General features: G+C 42.1%; 2 protein-coding genes across 2 annotated transcripts; both read left to right on the forward strand.

The window, feature by feature from the left end:
- Positions 1–506: 506 nt before the first annotated feature.
- Positions 507–11,225, forward strand: acss1 (acyl-CoA synthetase short chain family member 1). Its single transcript, XM_047028937.1, has 14 exons — positions 507–1,048; positions 1,274–1,370; positions 2,163–2,362; positions 3,230–3,405; positions 3,563–3,715; positions 4,796–4,943; positions 5,940–6,077; positions 6,454–6,546; positions 7,509–7,621; positions 8,345–8,471; positions 9,049–9,176; positions 9,289–9,352; positions 10,039–10,160; positions 10,306–11,225. Exons 1-14 carry the CDS (start codon positions 688–690, stop codon positions 10,483–10,485), a joined length of 2,100 nt encoding a protein of 699 aa, XP_046884893.1. The 5' UTR covers positions 507–687; the 3' UTR covers positions 10,486–11,225.
- A 431-nt stretch (positions 11,226–11,656) lies between these two features.
- Positions 11,657–14,746, forward strand: LOC124473473 (oocyte zinc finger protein XlCOF6-like). The gene is made up of 4 exons (XM_047028935.1): positions 11,657–11,890; positions 12,093–12,267; positions 12,374–12,447; positions 12,620–14,746. Exons 1-4 carry the CDS (start codon positions 11,726–11,728, stop codon positions 14,408–14,410), a joined length of 2,205 nt encoding a protein of 734 aa, XP_046884891.1. The 5' UTR covers positions 11,657–11,725; the 3' UTR covers positions 14,411–14,746.
- The last annotated feature ends 162 nt before the right edge of the window (positions 14,747–14,908 follow it).

The following is a 14,908-nucleotide window of genomic DNA, read 5'->3' on the forward strand; positions in this document are numbered from 1 at the left end:
GGCTTGTAAAGTTGGGGTGTTTGTCCAGGTTGAATTGAAATTATGACATTTGTTTACCACTAATCCAGATGAAGAGATAAAGATTTCATTCAGGATTACGTGAGTAATTTCAAACCTTCTTGATGATCCTCTAGGAGGCAGCACAATTCCTGAGTTTGAGAGGTTCTTTAACATTCATTTACTGGCTTTGAACTGATATGATATAAAAGTGATTACTGGGATTTAAATGATCAATGCAGTCAACTTTAAAACAGTGCGTGTATAGGCTATACAATCTTCAATCTGTTGGGAAAAAACCCCATTACAACATAAACTATCAAATTGTAATTCTGTGACAGTTTGATGTCAAGTTAAATCAAGATTATGTAACTTTTGAATTCCACTGACGTTCACTAGTCAGTAAAGTTGGTAGATGCATTTCCCTCTTACCCCTCTTATGGATCCTACCCCAAATACTGAATGTTTGAATAGTTTTCTCACGAGACTGTCATTCGAGGAAAAGCCTCGCAAAAATCCAGTTGGAAACTCAGTTAGACACGTCACTGTTAAAAAGGGCATCACTTGTGTTGTATTGGCCAGGGAACACTAAACTGTGTGTAATAACTGAACATCAACCTTGCTCCCACCCTCAACTACCTGAGGAATCTTGAGGAGGGTCGGGCTTGAGTTGACTCTTGCAAGAGGAATATGGCTGCATATAAAACCTGGAAAAGTTTGGCCCATTTTTTCATTAAAGAAAACACTTTCTTCAAGACCGGATACTTCCGAAAAAGCATATTTAACTCTCTAAAGTCTCCTCAACGTCTGGAGCGAACCATTTCTAGCATCGGCGATAGATACACGAATTTTTCACCGTGTTTGAGTTCTGTTCTTGCAGGGCGGTCTTACAAGGAATTATACGATTTATCGGTTAAGGACCCAGATGTCTTTTGGGGGTCCATCGCTAAAGAGAGACTAACATGGATTAAACCATTTGATATCGTGAAGGATTGCGAGATTACAAATGCACAAACCAACTGGTTTGTGGGGGGTAAATTAAACGTATCTGGTAAGACATTTTCATTCTATTCATCCACATTCTATTGTCATTCGCACGACTTTCCCACACTTTTTAACATGTAAATGAAAGACGCTTCTTTATGTCCACATTAGCATACTTGGTTTGCATGGCCAGGTTCTGTATGTATTTTATATTTCAGTTGAACCTTCTGAAAATCCCTCCATTACTTGACAAACATTAAAGTTTAACCAAATAATACATTGTCATTGCCAGTCAATTGTTTGGATGTACACGTAGAGAAGCATCCTGACAGAGTCGCCCTCATCTGGGAGCGAGATGAACCAGGCACTGAAGTGAAAGTTACATATAGGTAAGACCTTGCAACCAAATTCAGATCTAGTTTGGAGTAAATATCCTAAATGTTCTTGATGTACCACAGATTTACATCTGATACAGTATCTCATCCTCAATACGAGGCAGATGCCTTATCAAAACTTGGAAACAGATAATGGATATGTAATATTGATATAATATGATCTCAATATTAACCTTGACATTTACATGGATGGATTAATTATTCATAATTGGATCTACTCCAGCAATGGGCCCATGTTAAGACAAGACAAGTAATTATCTATAGTTGGTGCCTTCCAAGTATCGTTGTTATCCTTCAAAGTGTCGTTATCCTTCCAAGTATCCTTGTTAGGAATGGTTGATGTGTTTTGCGGCTGGACAGGAAATCTGCTGTGCATTTAGGTTTGTTTTTAAAGTCTAAAGGAAACAAAACAGTAACAACTCAAAGTTAAGTTTCTACAATATTTAAAGCAGTAGAGTATAGTGTAACAACTGTAAATGAGAATCACTTAACCAAGCATAGCTATATCCTGTTCTGTATCTGTATGTAAACAGGAAGCAAGGGGCTGTCCAGGGGCTGAACCTCTGCCAAATGTCCAATAAAGAGCTTCTTGGACAATAATTTCAATGCAGAGAAAAATGAGACACTGAATACAGTTCATGGTTGTTTTGTAATGGATAGCCTGCATCACTTAAGATCAGTGGACCGAGGTAGCCTGGTGCTAGATGGGCCTTGATTTGAACCTGACAGACCACAGCTCTCAGGTATCTCACAACTGCATGTCTGAATTCCTCTTTTGTCCAACAGAGAGCTGCTTGAGACAACATGCCGCTTGGCCAACACACTGAAGAGACATGGAATCCACAAAGGGGACCGAGTGGCCATCTACATGCCAGTGTCACCTCTGGCTGTGGCAGCCATGCTGGCATGTGCTCGTATTGGTGCTGTGCACACAGTGGTGTTTGCTGGTTTCAGCTCAGAGGCCCTGGCAGGCAGGATTCAAGATGGTGGGTGACAAATGACCATCCCTTTGTAACTTTTGAGGTGTTGTTGGTGAGCTTTCGTCTAAAGTGCAGTCCTAACGAAAGTTTTAGTGACATTGCAGATTTATGTAAAGGATAGCCAAATGCCATAAATAAATCCACACTCAACCCCTTATTAAAGTACATCATTATAATTAAATGTATATGTTAGTAGCTGAAGGTACACTTGTATAGAATGTTCATGCATAAAGCAAAAGGAAGGTTGTAATTGTTAATGGAATGACCTTGTGAGGCCTTAACACATGTCACAAGATGTTATGGTCTAACAGGTTGCCCTGGAATGCATTTCAAGGACAGGTTTTGTGTACAGTTGCTAGCCACAAAGTCTAAACAATACACTTGCCCACTTAAATGTATATGTGGGGTATATGGGCAGTCAGTCTCACAGACCTACTGATGTGAGAATCTTTTTTTCTGAATTTAAGAGCTGTTATCTGTAATCATACAAAGCTCAAATAATGCTTTAAGCCTGTGCCCTTAAATAAGGCTTAATCTTAGCATGAGTTTACTGTAAATTTAGCTTATCTGCTGTTTAAAGTCAAAGGATGAATGAGGTTAGAACAGACTACAGTTCCAAATGAATATGAACTCATAATCGCTTATTTTCTGTCTGGTTTTAAACTATAGTATAGCGAGGAGAATAATGGGATTTTCAGGATTTCAGCTCGGCTCACACTGTATTTCCTTCATTGCTGCAGCAGTGTTTCATTTTGTAACTTTGGACTCCTCCTTTTTTGCACACTGCCTGAGTTATTAATGGGAACGACGTGGACCATCAGCACAGACCAGTTCCACATTTCCTCCGCTCTTTTACTCCAATTGTCCCTGCAGCTCAGTGTAAGGTTGTGGTAACCTGTAACCAGGCTGTTAGAGGGGGAAAAGTCATAGACCTGAAGCCCACTGTGGACACCGCTGTGAAGAGCTGCCCCTCCATCCAGCATGTGTTTGTGGCCCAGAGGACCAGCACCCTGGCTTCCATGGGCCAGCTGGATGTCCCACTGGAGGAGGTACAGTAGAACCTCTATTTCTTGGAACTGTAACATGACAAGGTCATCCATCAGTCTGCTTTGTGGTTATGCCTCGCTTATGAATGAGAAACCGTTGTGGCGTCATGTGACTTTACCATCACTTCAGTGACAGAGTCACTCTCTCTCTCCCCCATAGGCCATGGCTAAGGAGCTGGGGGAGTGTGCTCCAGAGCCTATGGACAGCGAGGATATGCTCTTTATGCTTTACACTTCTGGTAGTACAGGCAAACCCAAAGGCATAGTCCACACCCAGGCTGGCTATCTGCTCTATGCTGCCTTAACTCATCAGGTAGGGCTTCCCCCCCACAACACCCACATTTGTGGAAATCGAGACAGTATCTGGTGAGTTGAAGCAGTCACCATGGTTGATGCAGGGCAGATACCACACTGTCTCATGAAACAGATGCCCTGGTTTAGCCTGCAGATAGATGTAACTGAAGCGAAAGACCCATGAACAGTGTGATCCAAGATGGGTTTAATTGGGGTTATAGACAGTGCAGTCATAACAATAGAGATGATTCTGCCATGTGATTCAGAACACAAGAGCTCAGAGGAACCATTCATTCCATGAATCCCATTTCATGAGAACACTGGCCTCATTCCATTATCTAATTTGACAAACAAATAAAAACATCTGTTCTGCCCAGCTTTTTCCTGAGGGTGTGTATGCATGTAAGGATTGACTGACACAAATCTGGCACAATATTGCTGATAACAATCAAATGAAAATATGTCCCCAAATTTGCACGAGATGTGCTGCTAATTTCTAAAGTAGCTTAGCGGCTCAAACCCATAATAACAGACGTTGCAGGGCATCACTGTGTCTCTTGTTGGCACGTCACTTTTGGATAATAACCAATAATAGACAAAGCTGCTTTATCTGTGTATCCCCCTGAAAAGGACCGGGCCCCTTGGGCCAGTGCCAGGCCAGAGACCTGTGATGTGTGCCAGGCTGAGAAGCCCTGCTCAAGCAAGGGGACTATTAATGGGCAGCCATGTTAAATGGAGAAATCAAAATGGACAGATATTCCATAGCCTATTTGTTTTTTTCTTTGTTTATTCTTTATCCTGCTTGTTTGAATAGGGTGTGGGTAATGAGAGTTGTACACTGAGTCAAAGCAGAAATAGATGGGATTAGAACCCATTCCATGCGTGTGTGTAAAATGAATACACATAGTTCCAAATTCAGGAGCAAACTGCCCACATGCAATTATTCAAAATAAGATTTTGTGCTATTAAAAAGCAGTTGTCCGTCACATTATCCGTGTTACGTAAGACGCGTGGTGACACGCAATTTGCCTCCACATTATTTGCCCCCAAAAAATTAGAAATTATTGCTGATGTGACAATCCATTCCATATTGTTGCAGTATGTGTTCGACTACCACCCTGGGGACGTGTTTGGCTGCGTGGCAGACATCGGCTGGGTGACGGGTCACAGCTACGTGGTCTACGGCCCCCTGTGCAACGGGGCCACAACGGTTCTGTTTGAGAGTACTCCTGTGTACCCTGACCCTGGTAGGACATCACAGTGATAGCAGGGAGCCTGCACAGTCAACTAAAGGGAGCCATTATTAGACTAAAGGACAAGCATGCTGTGAAAGCATTGAACTATAAGACCGTCCGGAGATACTTTACTACAAGTATTTAAATACAGTATACTTTACTGAGAAATTCTGACTTTGGTACAAAAATATGTTTCTTCTTCATTGATCATAGTCTTGGAAGGTGAATTTCCATAATCAGAATCAGAATTGTGTTTATTTGCCAAGTACGTTTTCACAAACAAGAAATTTGCTGTGGTGGGCAGGTGCATATAATTCTAAGGTTAGCCGGTTTGCCCTTATCATCATAAAGATAGCAAGACAATCAGGTGACCTTGTTATGATCATGGTCCTTATGTCACCACTGCATCCTTTTGCAACATACACATACTGATGCTTTTAACACAAGAGGGCAAAGGCATACACAAATAGGTTTTTTCTTCATTTACTGATCTGCTCATTTAGATATTGAGTTACTCTTATCTACACATCAATGTAGTATATATATGTAATCTATGTCCTAATGTTCAAATCAAAGCTGTATCTAACTTCTGAAATCCCTGTATTATGGAATCCTTAGTGTCAAAGGGATAGCCACGACATGAATGAAAGTGTTTTAGTGGCAGTGCTCAATTGCGTGAGTGACTCATTAACTGTCTTTATGATGACCAGTTGTAGAAAGAGGGAGTGTTTCAAAGCTTTGTCAGTTAATTGTTAAACTTCCTGCAAGTAGGTTTACAATAAGTTCCCAAGGCCAGCAGTCACTGCCCTCTTCTCAGGTCCAGTTTGAAATATCCTGTTCTTGTTTCTGTGACTCCTCACCATATTGTATATTCCAAAGAGCCACAGTGCAAGAGGAAACAGGAAGTGGTCAATATTATAAACGTAGATGAGGATTAAAAACACGCTGAACAGTGAGCACGTCAAATGAAATAAGTGTGTGTATGTAAGTGTATTTTCACATGCGTAGGGCGCTACTGGGAGACTGTGCAGCGACTGGGCATCAATCAGTTTTACGGCGCGCCCACCGCTATCAGGTTGCTCCTGAAGTATGAGGAGAGCTGGGTGAAGAAGTACGATAGGTCCTCCCTTAGGATCCTTGGCTCTGGTAAGATGACAGGAGAGGAACAAGGGCCAAATATATAGCCTGTAACTTAAATAATCATTGGCTCTTTTATCATGGAAAGACTGTGCAACATTTCATATTGTATCGTGACATGTTCAATGTCAAGTGGAATAAGAGGCATTAACATGATAAGATTAGTCCAAATTCCAATCTGTCATGGTAATTACTTGCATTATCAAATATATTTATAGCCTCAAACTCCAGGTTATGAGTACTTCTTAAGTAGTAATTAGCTCATGGATCTTGAGAGCAATTAATCAAATATTAATTGACATACTTAGCAGCAACACATTAACACTAATCATCAACAACAATCAAACATTCATCGTTTGTACTATTACTGTATGTTACCTTACAGTTGGCGAGCCAATCAATCATGAGGCTTGGGAGTGGTTCAATAATGTGGTTGGCGATGGACGATGCCCCTTAGTGGACACATGGTGGCAGACAGGTAAAAATTCAAAATCCCTACAGTTCACTCCATAATAACATTGGCATATTATATATATATATAAGATATTAAATATCTTGTGTAGGTGCAGCATTACTGCAGTCAAAACCATATACTGAAGGGTTAAATTCAAAAGGTGGTCCTGTGTTAAAGAGCTGAAAGGCCAAGCGTTATTTGAAAAGGGTACTTCTCTTTGAGTGTTTTTGGTGAAGGTTTATTGCAGTGCCATATTTCATTCATGATCACATGATACAAGATATTGCACTTATGTCAATATCTTTCCAAATGTTTCCAAATAAAATCTAAAAGCAACACCAGTGCAGTCCTGCATGATTTCAGGAGCATAAGTCTTTTCAGTTTCAGGCACATCTTAATTTGTTGTGGTGGTTTCTTTGCTTATCTGACCAGTAAGTCTGTCTGATACTATGTTTATCAGTTGGTTTAACCCTAATTTGCGATTAGCACAAGGAACGTCTGCATGGCCAGTTGAGAATGAATTAAAATATTCTTCTTCTCTGCACGCAGTCACCCCTGATCCCCATAATCCCCCCCCCCCTCTCTCTCAGCAGAACAAGGAGGTTTGTGAGCAGCAGGGTCATGACCTAATTCCTTGAAAATCACTTTCCGGCGTTGTCTCCTGGCATATGTGCAGGGGGGGGGGGGGGTTCTAGGGGTCTCTCAAGTACTCCACTGTTCAAGTATTCAGAGCACATTTCCTTTCCTTCTGTAATTCCTTTTGATCAAGGTGCAAAGTAACTGTTCAGTCACTGCCACAGGTGCTGAGATAGTCCCTTGTCATGTTTAACGTTAAATATTTGACTAACTAGGGTAATATTGTCAGCTGAAAGATGTGGCCTTTCAAAGACCTGATACCTCATATCATGTAAAGTCGAAACTAGATGCATTGTGTATTAACACCCTCTTTCTTCACCCCCCCCCCGCCCCTGCCCCTCCCCCTCTAGAGACGGGAGGTGTGTGTATCGCCCCTCGGCCGGCAGAGGAGGGGGCTGAGATTGTCCCCGCCATGGCCATGAGGCCATTCTTCGGCATCGAGCCTGTTCTCATGGGGGAAAAGGTGACAATCACCCACATTCTTGTCCCTGTCTTGATGCACAGAACCAGTTGATACCACCCAGCCTGTGTGAGGAGCTCCCCATAAACATTCGATGAAAACATTTTCCGAAAAAAAGATCCTGTGTCTGTGAACCAAAGGCCATGTCCAATATAGTCATGACTCCTTTGAGAATGGAGTCTCAGACTTTAGCCTCAGAGACCAGTTTCCTCACAGGCCATAAAGGAACGCAAACTTAAACTCATCCAGTTTGTCCAGGATAACACCCAACAATGCTGTGCACACTGCTACTTAGAGAGTGAAAAGCAGAGTATCTCTCCTGCCTTTCCATCACCCTTCTAACTTTCTCAGGATATTGGGGGGATTTTCTCAGTTAGTCGCACTCTTCACAGATTAAGAGGAGATCTAGAAGGTTTTAGTCCTTCAATCTCTCAGGCTTGACCTCACTTGACCCCCGCGGTCGAGGAGTCACAACCCCCTTACAGTACCTCCTTTCAAATTACAATTAAACTCGCCAGTATATGTTTTCATTGATTAACAGAATGGAAGGGCTTTGTTGGCAGCATGACCCCACAACTTGATCTCCGCTATTTTCCCTCTTCTCCCTTGCTAACGAATAATCTTAAATTCACATTTACACTACTGCTGAGGTCAGGTTTTGTTTGTAAAATGTTTTTTATTAAATAATTGATCTTATTTCTCTTAATTTCTTAATTGTCTCCAAAGGGGGAACCAATATCAGGCAATAACGTCAGTGGAGCTCTCTGTATCAAGCAGCCATGGCCTGGAATGGCAAGGACCATCTTTGGAGACCATCAAAGATTTGTGGAAGCATATTTTAAACCATACCCTGGTGAGTTCACTATTCATCATTGCTTTAGTCTTAAATTACATAAGCTACTTAAACTGAAGTTTTATTGATTGCGGAAGTAACATGCACAGGAGGTCAATATATACTGAATATAAAATATGCAAAAGACTGACTGACATAACAAATATTACGTAACTGCAAACATGTGCCTCAAAATCCAGGCCAGCAATAGTTGTAATTGGTCTATGCATGGTGTGAGTCAAGTATGTTAGTGGTAGTAGTGGAAGTGTCCATCCAGCCTCCTTGCTGACCTCTTCACCCCCCAGCTGGGTCAGGTCTTTGGTTGGAAGGACTTCCGGAAGCACTCAGTTGAGCACCTTGGCACAATCAGTCTGTTACTAAAAGTGCTCTTCTGCCTGAACATGGTGTCAAGTAGACAGTGGAAGACATCCTCCATAATGGCAATCAGTATATGCATGTAGGGTTAGTTATGTCTGCAGTACAGGCATGTGTCACCGACAGCTCTATGTTGACATGGTGGAGATAACGGTTAAGAAAGGATCATACATTCTATTTTATTATTAAGGAGGTATGTACCGGATTGCCTTTTTTGTTCCAGGTCACTACTTCACAGGCGATGGAGCGTACCGCTCTAAAGAGGGCTACTATCAGATCACAGGACGAATGGATGATGTCATCAACATCAGTGGTCATCGATTGGGGACAGCTGAGATTGAGGATGCTCTGGTGAGAACACTTGCATCCAGCCTGCAATTTGTGTTGTGTGTTTATTGTAAGATTCAATATGATGAGTGTTTTTATTTGTATCTGAAATGAATGTTTGACGTTTGTTTCTTAGGATGAGCACCCAGATGTTCCTGAGACTGCTGTGGTTGGCGTCTCCCATGAAATCAAAGGAGAGGGTAAAATACAGTTTAAACCCTCTATCATCTACTACATTACATTTAGTCATTTAGCAGACACTCTTATCCAGAGCGACTTACAGTAAGTACAGGGACATTCCCCTGAGGCAAGTAGGGTGAAGTGCCTTGCCCAGGGACACAATGTCATTGTGGCACGGCCAGGAATTGAACCAGCAACCTTCTGATTCATAGCCCGATTCTCTAACCACTCAGCCATCTGACCCCCCCCCCCCTCCCCCACTCGTTACACACACCTACCCACAGTTGGCAACGTACAGCAATGTTATCAGCCAGCTGCAGAAACTGCTTGCTATCACGAGCACCTCCGGTTTCTTTGGCCCTATACCCTCTGTTCTTGGAACAATACACACAAACCCTCAACCGTTTTCAACTGCAAGTTCACGTAATCTATTCTATTGAATGGTCAGTTAGGGACCTTTTCTTAGTACCGTGTGTTACATAGGTTAATTATCAACCATATCAAAAAGGGGAAATTGATATAGTAGGTTTTGTTTTGTTAAAAGAGTGACTACACTGATGAATATGCGTTGCTGGTTTTGTCTAGCTTCTGATACTTTAGTACCACCCAGTGGTGTTAAGGGGTAACAGCAGGCAGTGTGGAAAACATAACGTGTTTTTGCCAGTGCTGCGAGATTGATCACGTTTTTCCTTCTCTTGTCCACCAGTACCATTTGCATTTGTAGTTTTGAAAAAGGATGCATATCAGAATCAAGCAACTGTGGTTGGAGAATTGAGAGGCTTGGTTGCCACCAAGATAGCCAAGTATGCTGTCCCACACCACTTTCTGGTAGGAATACACACTGGTACTCCCCGGACATATTGACTTTTGGTAATCGGAAATAGTAATTATGGATGTATGCCCTGAATGTTAAAGAAGGTCATTCCATCTCTCTTATTATTATTATAGTTGACCTATTTGGGATTTGTTTCAGGTGGTCAAGAGGCTTCCAAAAACGCGCTCTGGGAAGATCATGAGGCGTATTCTGCGAAAGATTGCCATGGAACAGACAGGAGACATGGGAGATGTATCCACATTGGATGACCCCTCTGTTGTTACAGAGATCATTGCAGCTCATGCCCAGTATAAGATCTTAAAGTCAAAGAATAACTAGGAACAAAGCTAGTGCATGAAGCTTGCTTCACTTACAGATTCATTTAGTTTCTGATATTGTAAAGTGGATTCATGTTTTTAACCTAAGTGGGGAACAATGAACAAATAGATTAGCATACGCACAACATTTTTGTTCAGATGACACAAATGATATTAAGCATGATGAAAATTGCATTTTTAAAAGTGTTCACTATGTACGCCTTATATGAGAGATTTGGTCCAAGATTGTGTAACAGCTGTGGTTTCATTGTGATGAATAACAGCTAAAGCCTCTTTACAGTTTACAACTAACACCTCCCCCTTCTATCCATGATGATATTCCTGTATAGAGCAGACTTCCTGGTCTTGTGGCTTGATTGAGAATGATTCAACGTGTCAATAGACAAAATAGGGGTACATTGAAGATATTTCTTTTGTAAGTACATAATTACAATTTTGTAATTAACTATATGTTGTAAAGAGATTGCGCTTCTAGTGTTAAAGGGAATTGTATGACCATAAGCCTAAGGTAGGCTACAGTGTGCAAGATGATATCCTATGAAATACTATGCCATATTGAAATTATACCAGCTTCACAGTATGTGACCTAATAAAGCAATAATGTCTAGAAAATGCCAAGCATTTGATTTGAGTGAAGACGTTAAATGAAGTAAAATGTGTTAAGAGTATTCTAAAAAATGCTTTGTAAGGTACACAAATAACAACTGGTGATAAAAACTTCAAATTACTTAAGTATATTCCTACAGATTATCATAGAAAGCAGATCAGGGGCAAATCTAGGTTCGCACTTTTGGGGGGGCTAAGCCCCTAGATAAAACCTATTATTTTTCCTGTGACCCAGCAAAACTAGGGGGGCCTGGGGGCATGTTCCTCCAGAAGAAAGTTTTGAAAATATCATTTTAAATTGTGTCCTCTAGTGGGTTTTAGGAAGAGAAATTAACAAATGTAGATTTAAAATTATACATACATATTTTATAATAATATTTTTTTGGGGGGGCTAATGAAACTTTGAAAAAGGGCTAGATACGCCCATGAAACAGATGGTTTCCATTCGGTTAGTTATGTTAGAATGTAAAACATTCAACCATAGCCTTCCTTTCCTGGAAATTTTACCACTAGATGGCAGCAGTCTATTTGGAACGTTGAAGCGTAAACCACCGACTGTCGTAAAACGTTGCTACTAAATCACTTTACGATCAAAACAACCGTTCAGCTCGAAGTAACTCAGTTTGTATAGTAAAATGACGACTTTGTATGATAAACTTGCCACCGTAATGCAACTTTTAGTTGACGAAGCCGTTCGTGAAATAAGTAGAATAAACGAAGAACGCACTGCTGTTTCTGAAATGGCATGTATTGTTGTCAATGACAGTGAACCAAGAAGCCGGTCAGTACAAGAACCAGAGGTAAAGTTACTTTGCTGGCTAGTTATCTACATTTAGTAGGAGATTCAAAGTTAGGTTTTTGCAACATCGCATGTGATATGGCATGTTAGTACTTGTGGAGGTGCACCACCTTAGTGAATGTGAATTTTTTAAATGTCTTAGTTGACAAGTTAGCCAACAGTAGGACTTCTGAACTCAATAGTTTAACTTATGCCCTCCATAGCTGTTGTACATCATGAAGAGACTGACCAAAGAGGCCATGGAGAAGATCATTTGTCTCATATTTGAAGATACTTCTGCCCTGCACTCGGAGATGGCGGTGAGACAAAGGGAGAATGAAGCACCGAGGCTTCATCAGGGAATGGATGAACGGTCGAGAATGGAAGAAACAGAGAAAGGTGGACGATAATCTTGTTTCTTGACGTATACATTTTGTTACAGCTTCTTTAATTTCATATTTTTTTCATTTGTGCATGCATTGAAATCCTACACATCATGTTTCAGTGCACACCAGTAGAGATGGAAAAGAGATCACAGTGGTGTGTTCTGGGTCTGTTTTAGGAGTCCCCTACAGTAAGGTAAGTCTTCAGCACCAAGTGTTTAATTTATTCAAATATGTTCAATCCAGTAATCTATTGCAGTGTATCTCTAGACTGTACTTTCATAGGAACTTTTTTCATTTTCACATGGCGAGTGACGGCTATTTCATGAATGGAAATGTCTTATTTGTACTACTAACCTCTCTCACAGTCCACAGACAATGCGATGGAAAGTCTTCAATGGAGCATCCAGAAGGAACAGAGACTGCGACCGGGATCGCTGACCAAAGAGAAACTCCTGGAGGAGCCCTTGGGAGACAAGGAGATGGAGACACAGCTGTCATCGGTAGAGCCTTCAGAAACGCACCATCCTACTCCTAAAGACAGTGTCCGTGATCCCAGAAACATGGCTCCCACTGCAATTCCTATGACCTTGCGACCGAGGAGATGCAAGAAGAACCATGGCAAGGCGGCCTCTAACATAAACTGTGGCCTCTGTGGGAAGGCTTTCAGGAAGCAAAGTCATCTCAAAGCCCACCAGCTTGTGCACAGTGGAGAGAAGCCATTCAAATGCACACAGTGTAATAGGGGATTTTCAGCCAAACACAGTGTCAAAGTACACCAACTGGTAGTACACAAGAGGGAGAAGCGATTCATGTGCACATACTGCGGCAAAATGTTCGGCACCCCCAGCCATCTTAAAGAACACCAGGTGGCTTCTAAAGGAGAGCACAAGACCAAATGTGCTTTATGTGAAAAGCTACTCCCCGCGAAATGTAGCCTCAGAGCACACAGAATAGCCGCCCACAAGGAGGAGAAGAGATTCCGCTGCAGCCAGTGTGGGAGGGGCTTCGACAGAAGAAGCGACGCGGTGCAACACCAGAGGACGCACAGGGGGGAGAGGCCGTTCGAGTGCGCCACGTGCGGCAAGAGTTTCACAACTCAAAGGAGTTTAAAAGTGCACCAGCTCACCGTTCACAAAGGGCAGAAACGGTTTAAATGTAGCATTTGTGGCAAATGTTTCAGCCAGAGCAGCGGCCTGAGGTGTCACGAAAGGACTCATACAGGGGACAAGCCTTATATATGTGACATATGCGGCAGAGGCTTTTCCATGAAAGGTTCCCTGAATGTACACCAACGAGTTCACACCGGAGAGAAATTGTTGAGTTGCAAGACGTGTGGGAAGAGTTTTGCGTTGAGGGCCAACCTGAATCGTCATCAGCACACTCACACTGGAGTCAAGGCATTCCCCTGTGAGGTATGCCGGAAGAGTTTCACCCAATCCAGCTATCTCAAGGTCCACCAGCGCATTCACACGGGAGAAAGAGCATTCATATGCGACGTCTGCGGGAAAAGCTTCAACCAAAACAGTTCCCTGAAGGTTCACAAGTCGACACACACGAATGAGAAACCTTACAACTGCTCCGAGTGTGGGAAGAGTTTCCGATCCGCTCAGTATTTCAAACATCACGAACGGATGCACACAGGGGACATCAATCACACCTGCGAGGATTGTGGAAAGTGTTTTCCGAGTCCTTACGCTCTTAGAAGCCACCGGCAGGTGCACGCAGGCGGGAAGCACTTGACCTGCGACATCTGTGGCCAGAGCTACAGCACCGTGAGATATTTGAACACGCACAAACTCACACACACGGAGGGGAAGCCGTTTAGCTGCCCTCTGTGCCAGAAGACGTTCGGCACACAGAACAGCCTTAATCTTCACCAGCGAACTCACACGGGAGAAAAGCCTTTTGTCTGTGAGGTCTGTGGCAAAAGCTTCAGCGTGGCTCACAACCTGGTGAGACACAGCCGAGTTCACACGGGGGAGAAGCCATTTTCGTGCACTGTGTGTTGGAAGAGTTTCAGCCAAGCCAACAATCTTAAAGCACATCTGCATGTGCACTCTGGGGAAAAACCTTACATATGCCCCCAATGTGGGAAATGTTTCTCCTGTATGCGGAATCTAAAGAAACATAAGTGTGCCGTTGAGCAGAATGTATAACGTTCAACAATAATGTTGATAATTGTTGGTAAATTGAGTCTCGACTGAGCTCAAATACTGTAGCTTATTTAATATAAAATGCTGTTCAACAATGCTTTTACTTAATGTATATATCATAGTATGAAACAAACCACATATGAATGTGCTCCCCATGTAGTTATTGGTAACATTAAATATATGTGAAATCAAACAATTTTTGGAGGCGCAATCTCAGGCAACCAGCCTCCCTACCCATTCATTGAGTCTTTGACATAAGTGCACATATTATTTGACTTCTGGTTCGACTTTGACTGTTGTCATATGAAATAAACCATGTTATCAGTGACAGTTACTGACAATAACAAACATGTGTGCCTTATGTCTGTCTTCGGTAATACTTTTTAAGACACAGTGCAGTGTGTCCAAATACTGATGGATCTACAGATCAGAAGAAAACCACCAGTTCAGGAACCAGGTGCCTTTGGTGTGGAGATGTTACCACCAGCCTTAGTTGAATTT

The sequence above is a fragment of the Hypomesus transpacificus genome, chromosome 11 (genome assembly GCF_021917145.1).
Source record: "Hypomesus transpacificus isolate Combined female chromosome 11, fHypTra1, whole genome shotgun sequence".
In the NCBI taxonomy this organism is placed as follows: Eukaryota; Metazoa; Chordata; class Actinopteri; order Osmeriformes; family Osmeridae; genus Hypomesus; species Hypomesus transpacificus.

Coding starts and splice junctions, on each gene's coding strand:
- acss1 (XM_047028937.1), top strand. CDS start 688: ATGGCTGCATATAAAACCTGGAAAAGTTTGGCCCATTTTTTCATTAAA. Junction 7,622..8,344: donor CTGTTCTCATGGGGGAAAAG/GTGACAATCACC, acceptor TTGTCTCCAAAG/GGGGAACCAATATCAGGCAA. Junction 10,161..10,305: donor CTGTCCCACACCACTTTCTG/GTAGGAATACAC, acceptor GATTTGTTTCAG/GTGGTCAAGAGGCTTCCAAA.
- LOC124473473 (XM_047028935.1), top strand. CDS start 11,726: ATGACGACTTTGTATGATAAACTTGCCACCGTAATGCAACTTTTAGTT. Junction 12,268..12,373: donor AATGGAAGAAACAGAGAAAG/GTGGACGATAAT, acceptor ATCATGTTTCAG/TGCACACCAGTAGAGATGGA. Junction 12,448..12,619: donor TAGGAGTCCCCTACAGTAAG/GTAAGTCTTCAG, acceptor CCTCTCTCACAG/TCCACAGACAATGCGATGGA.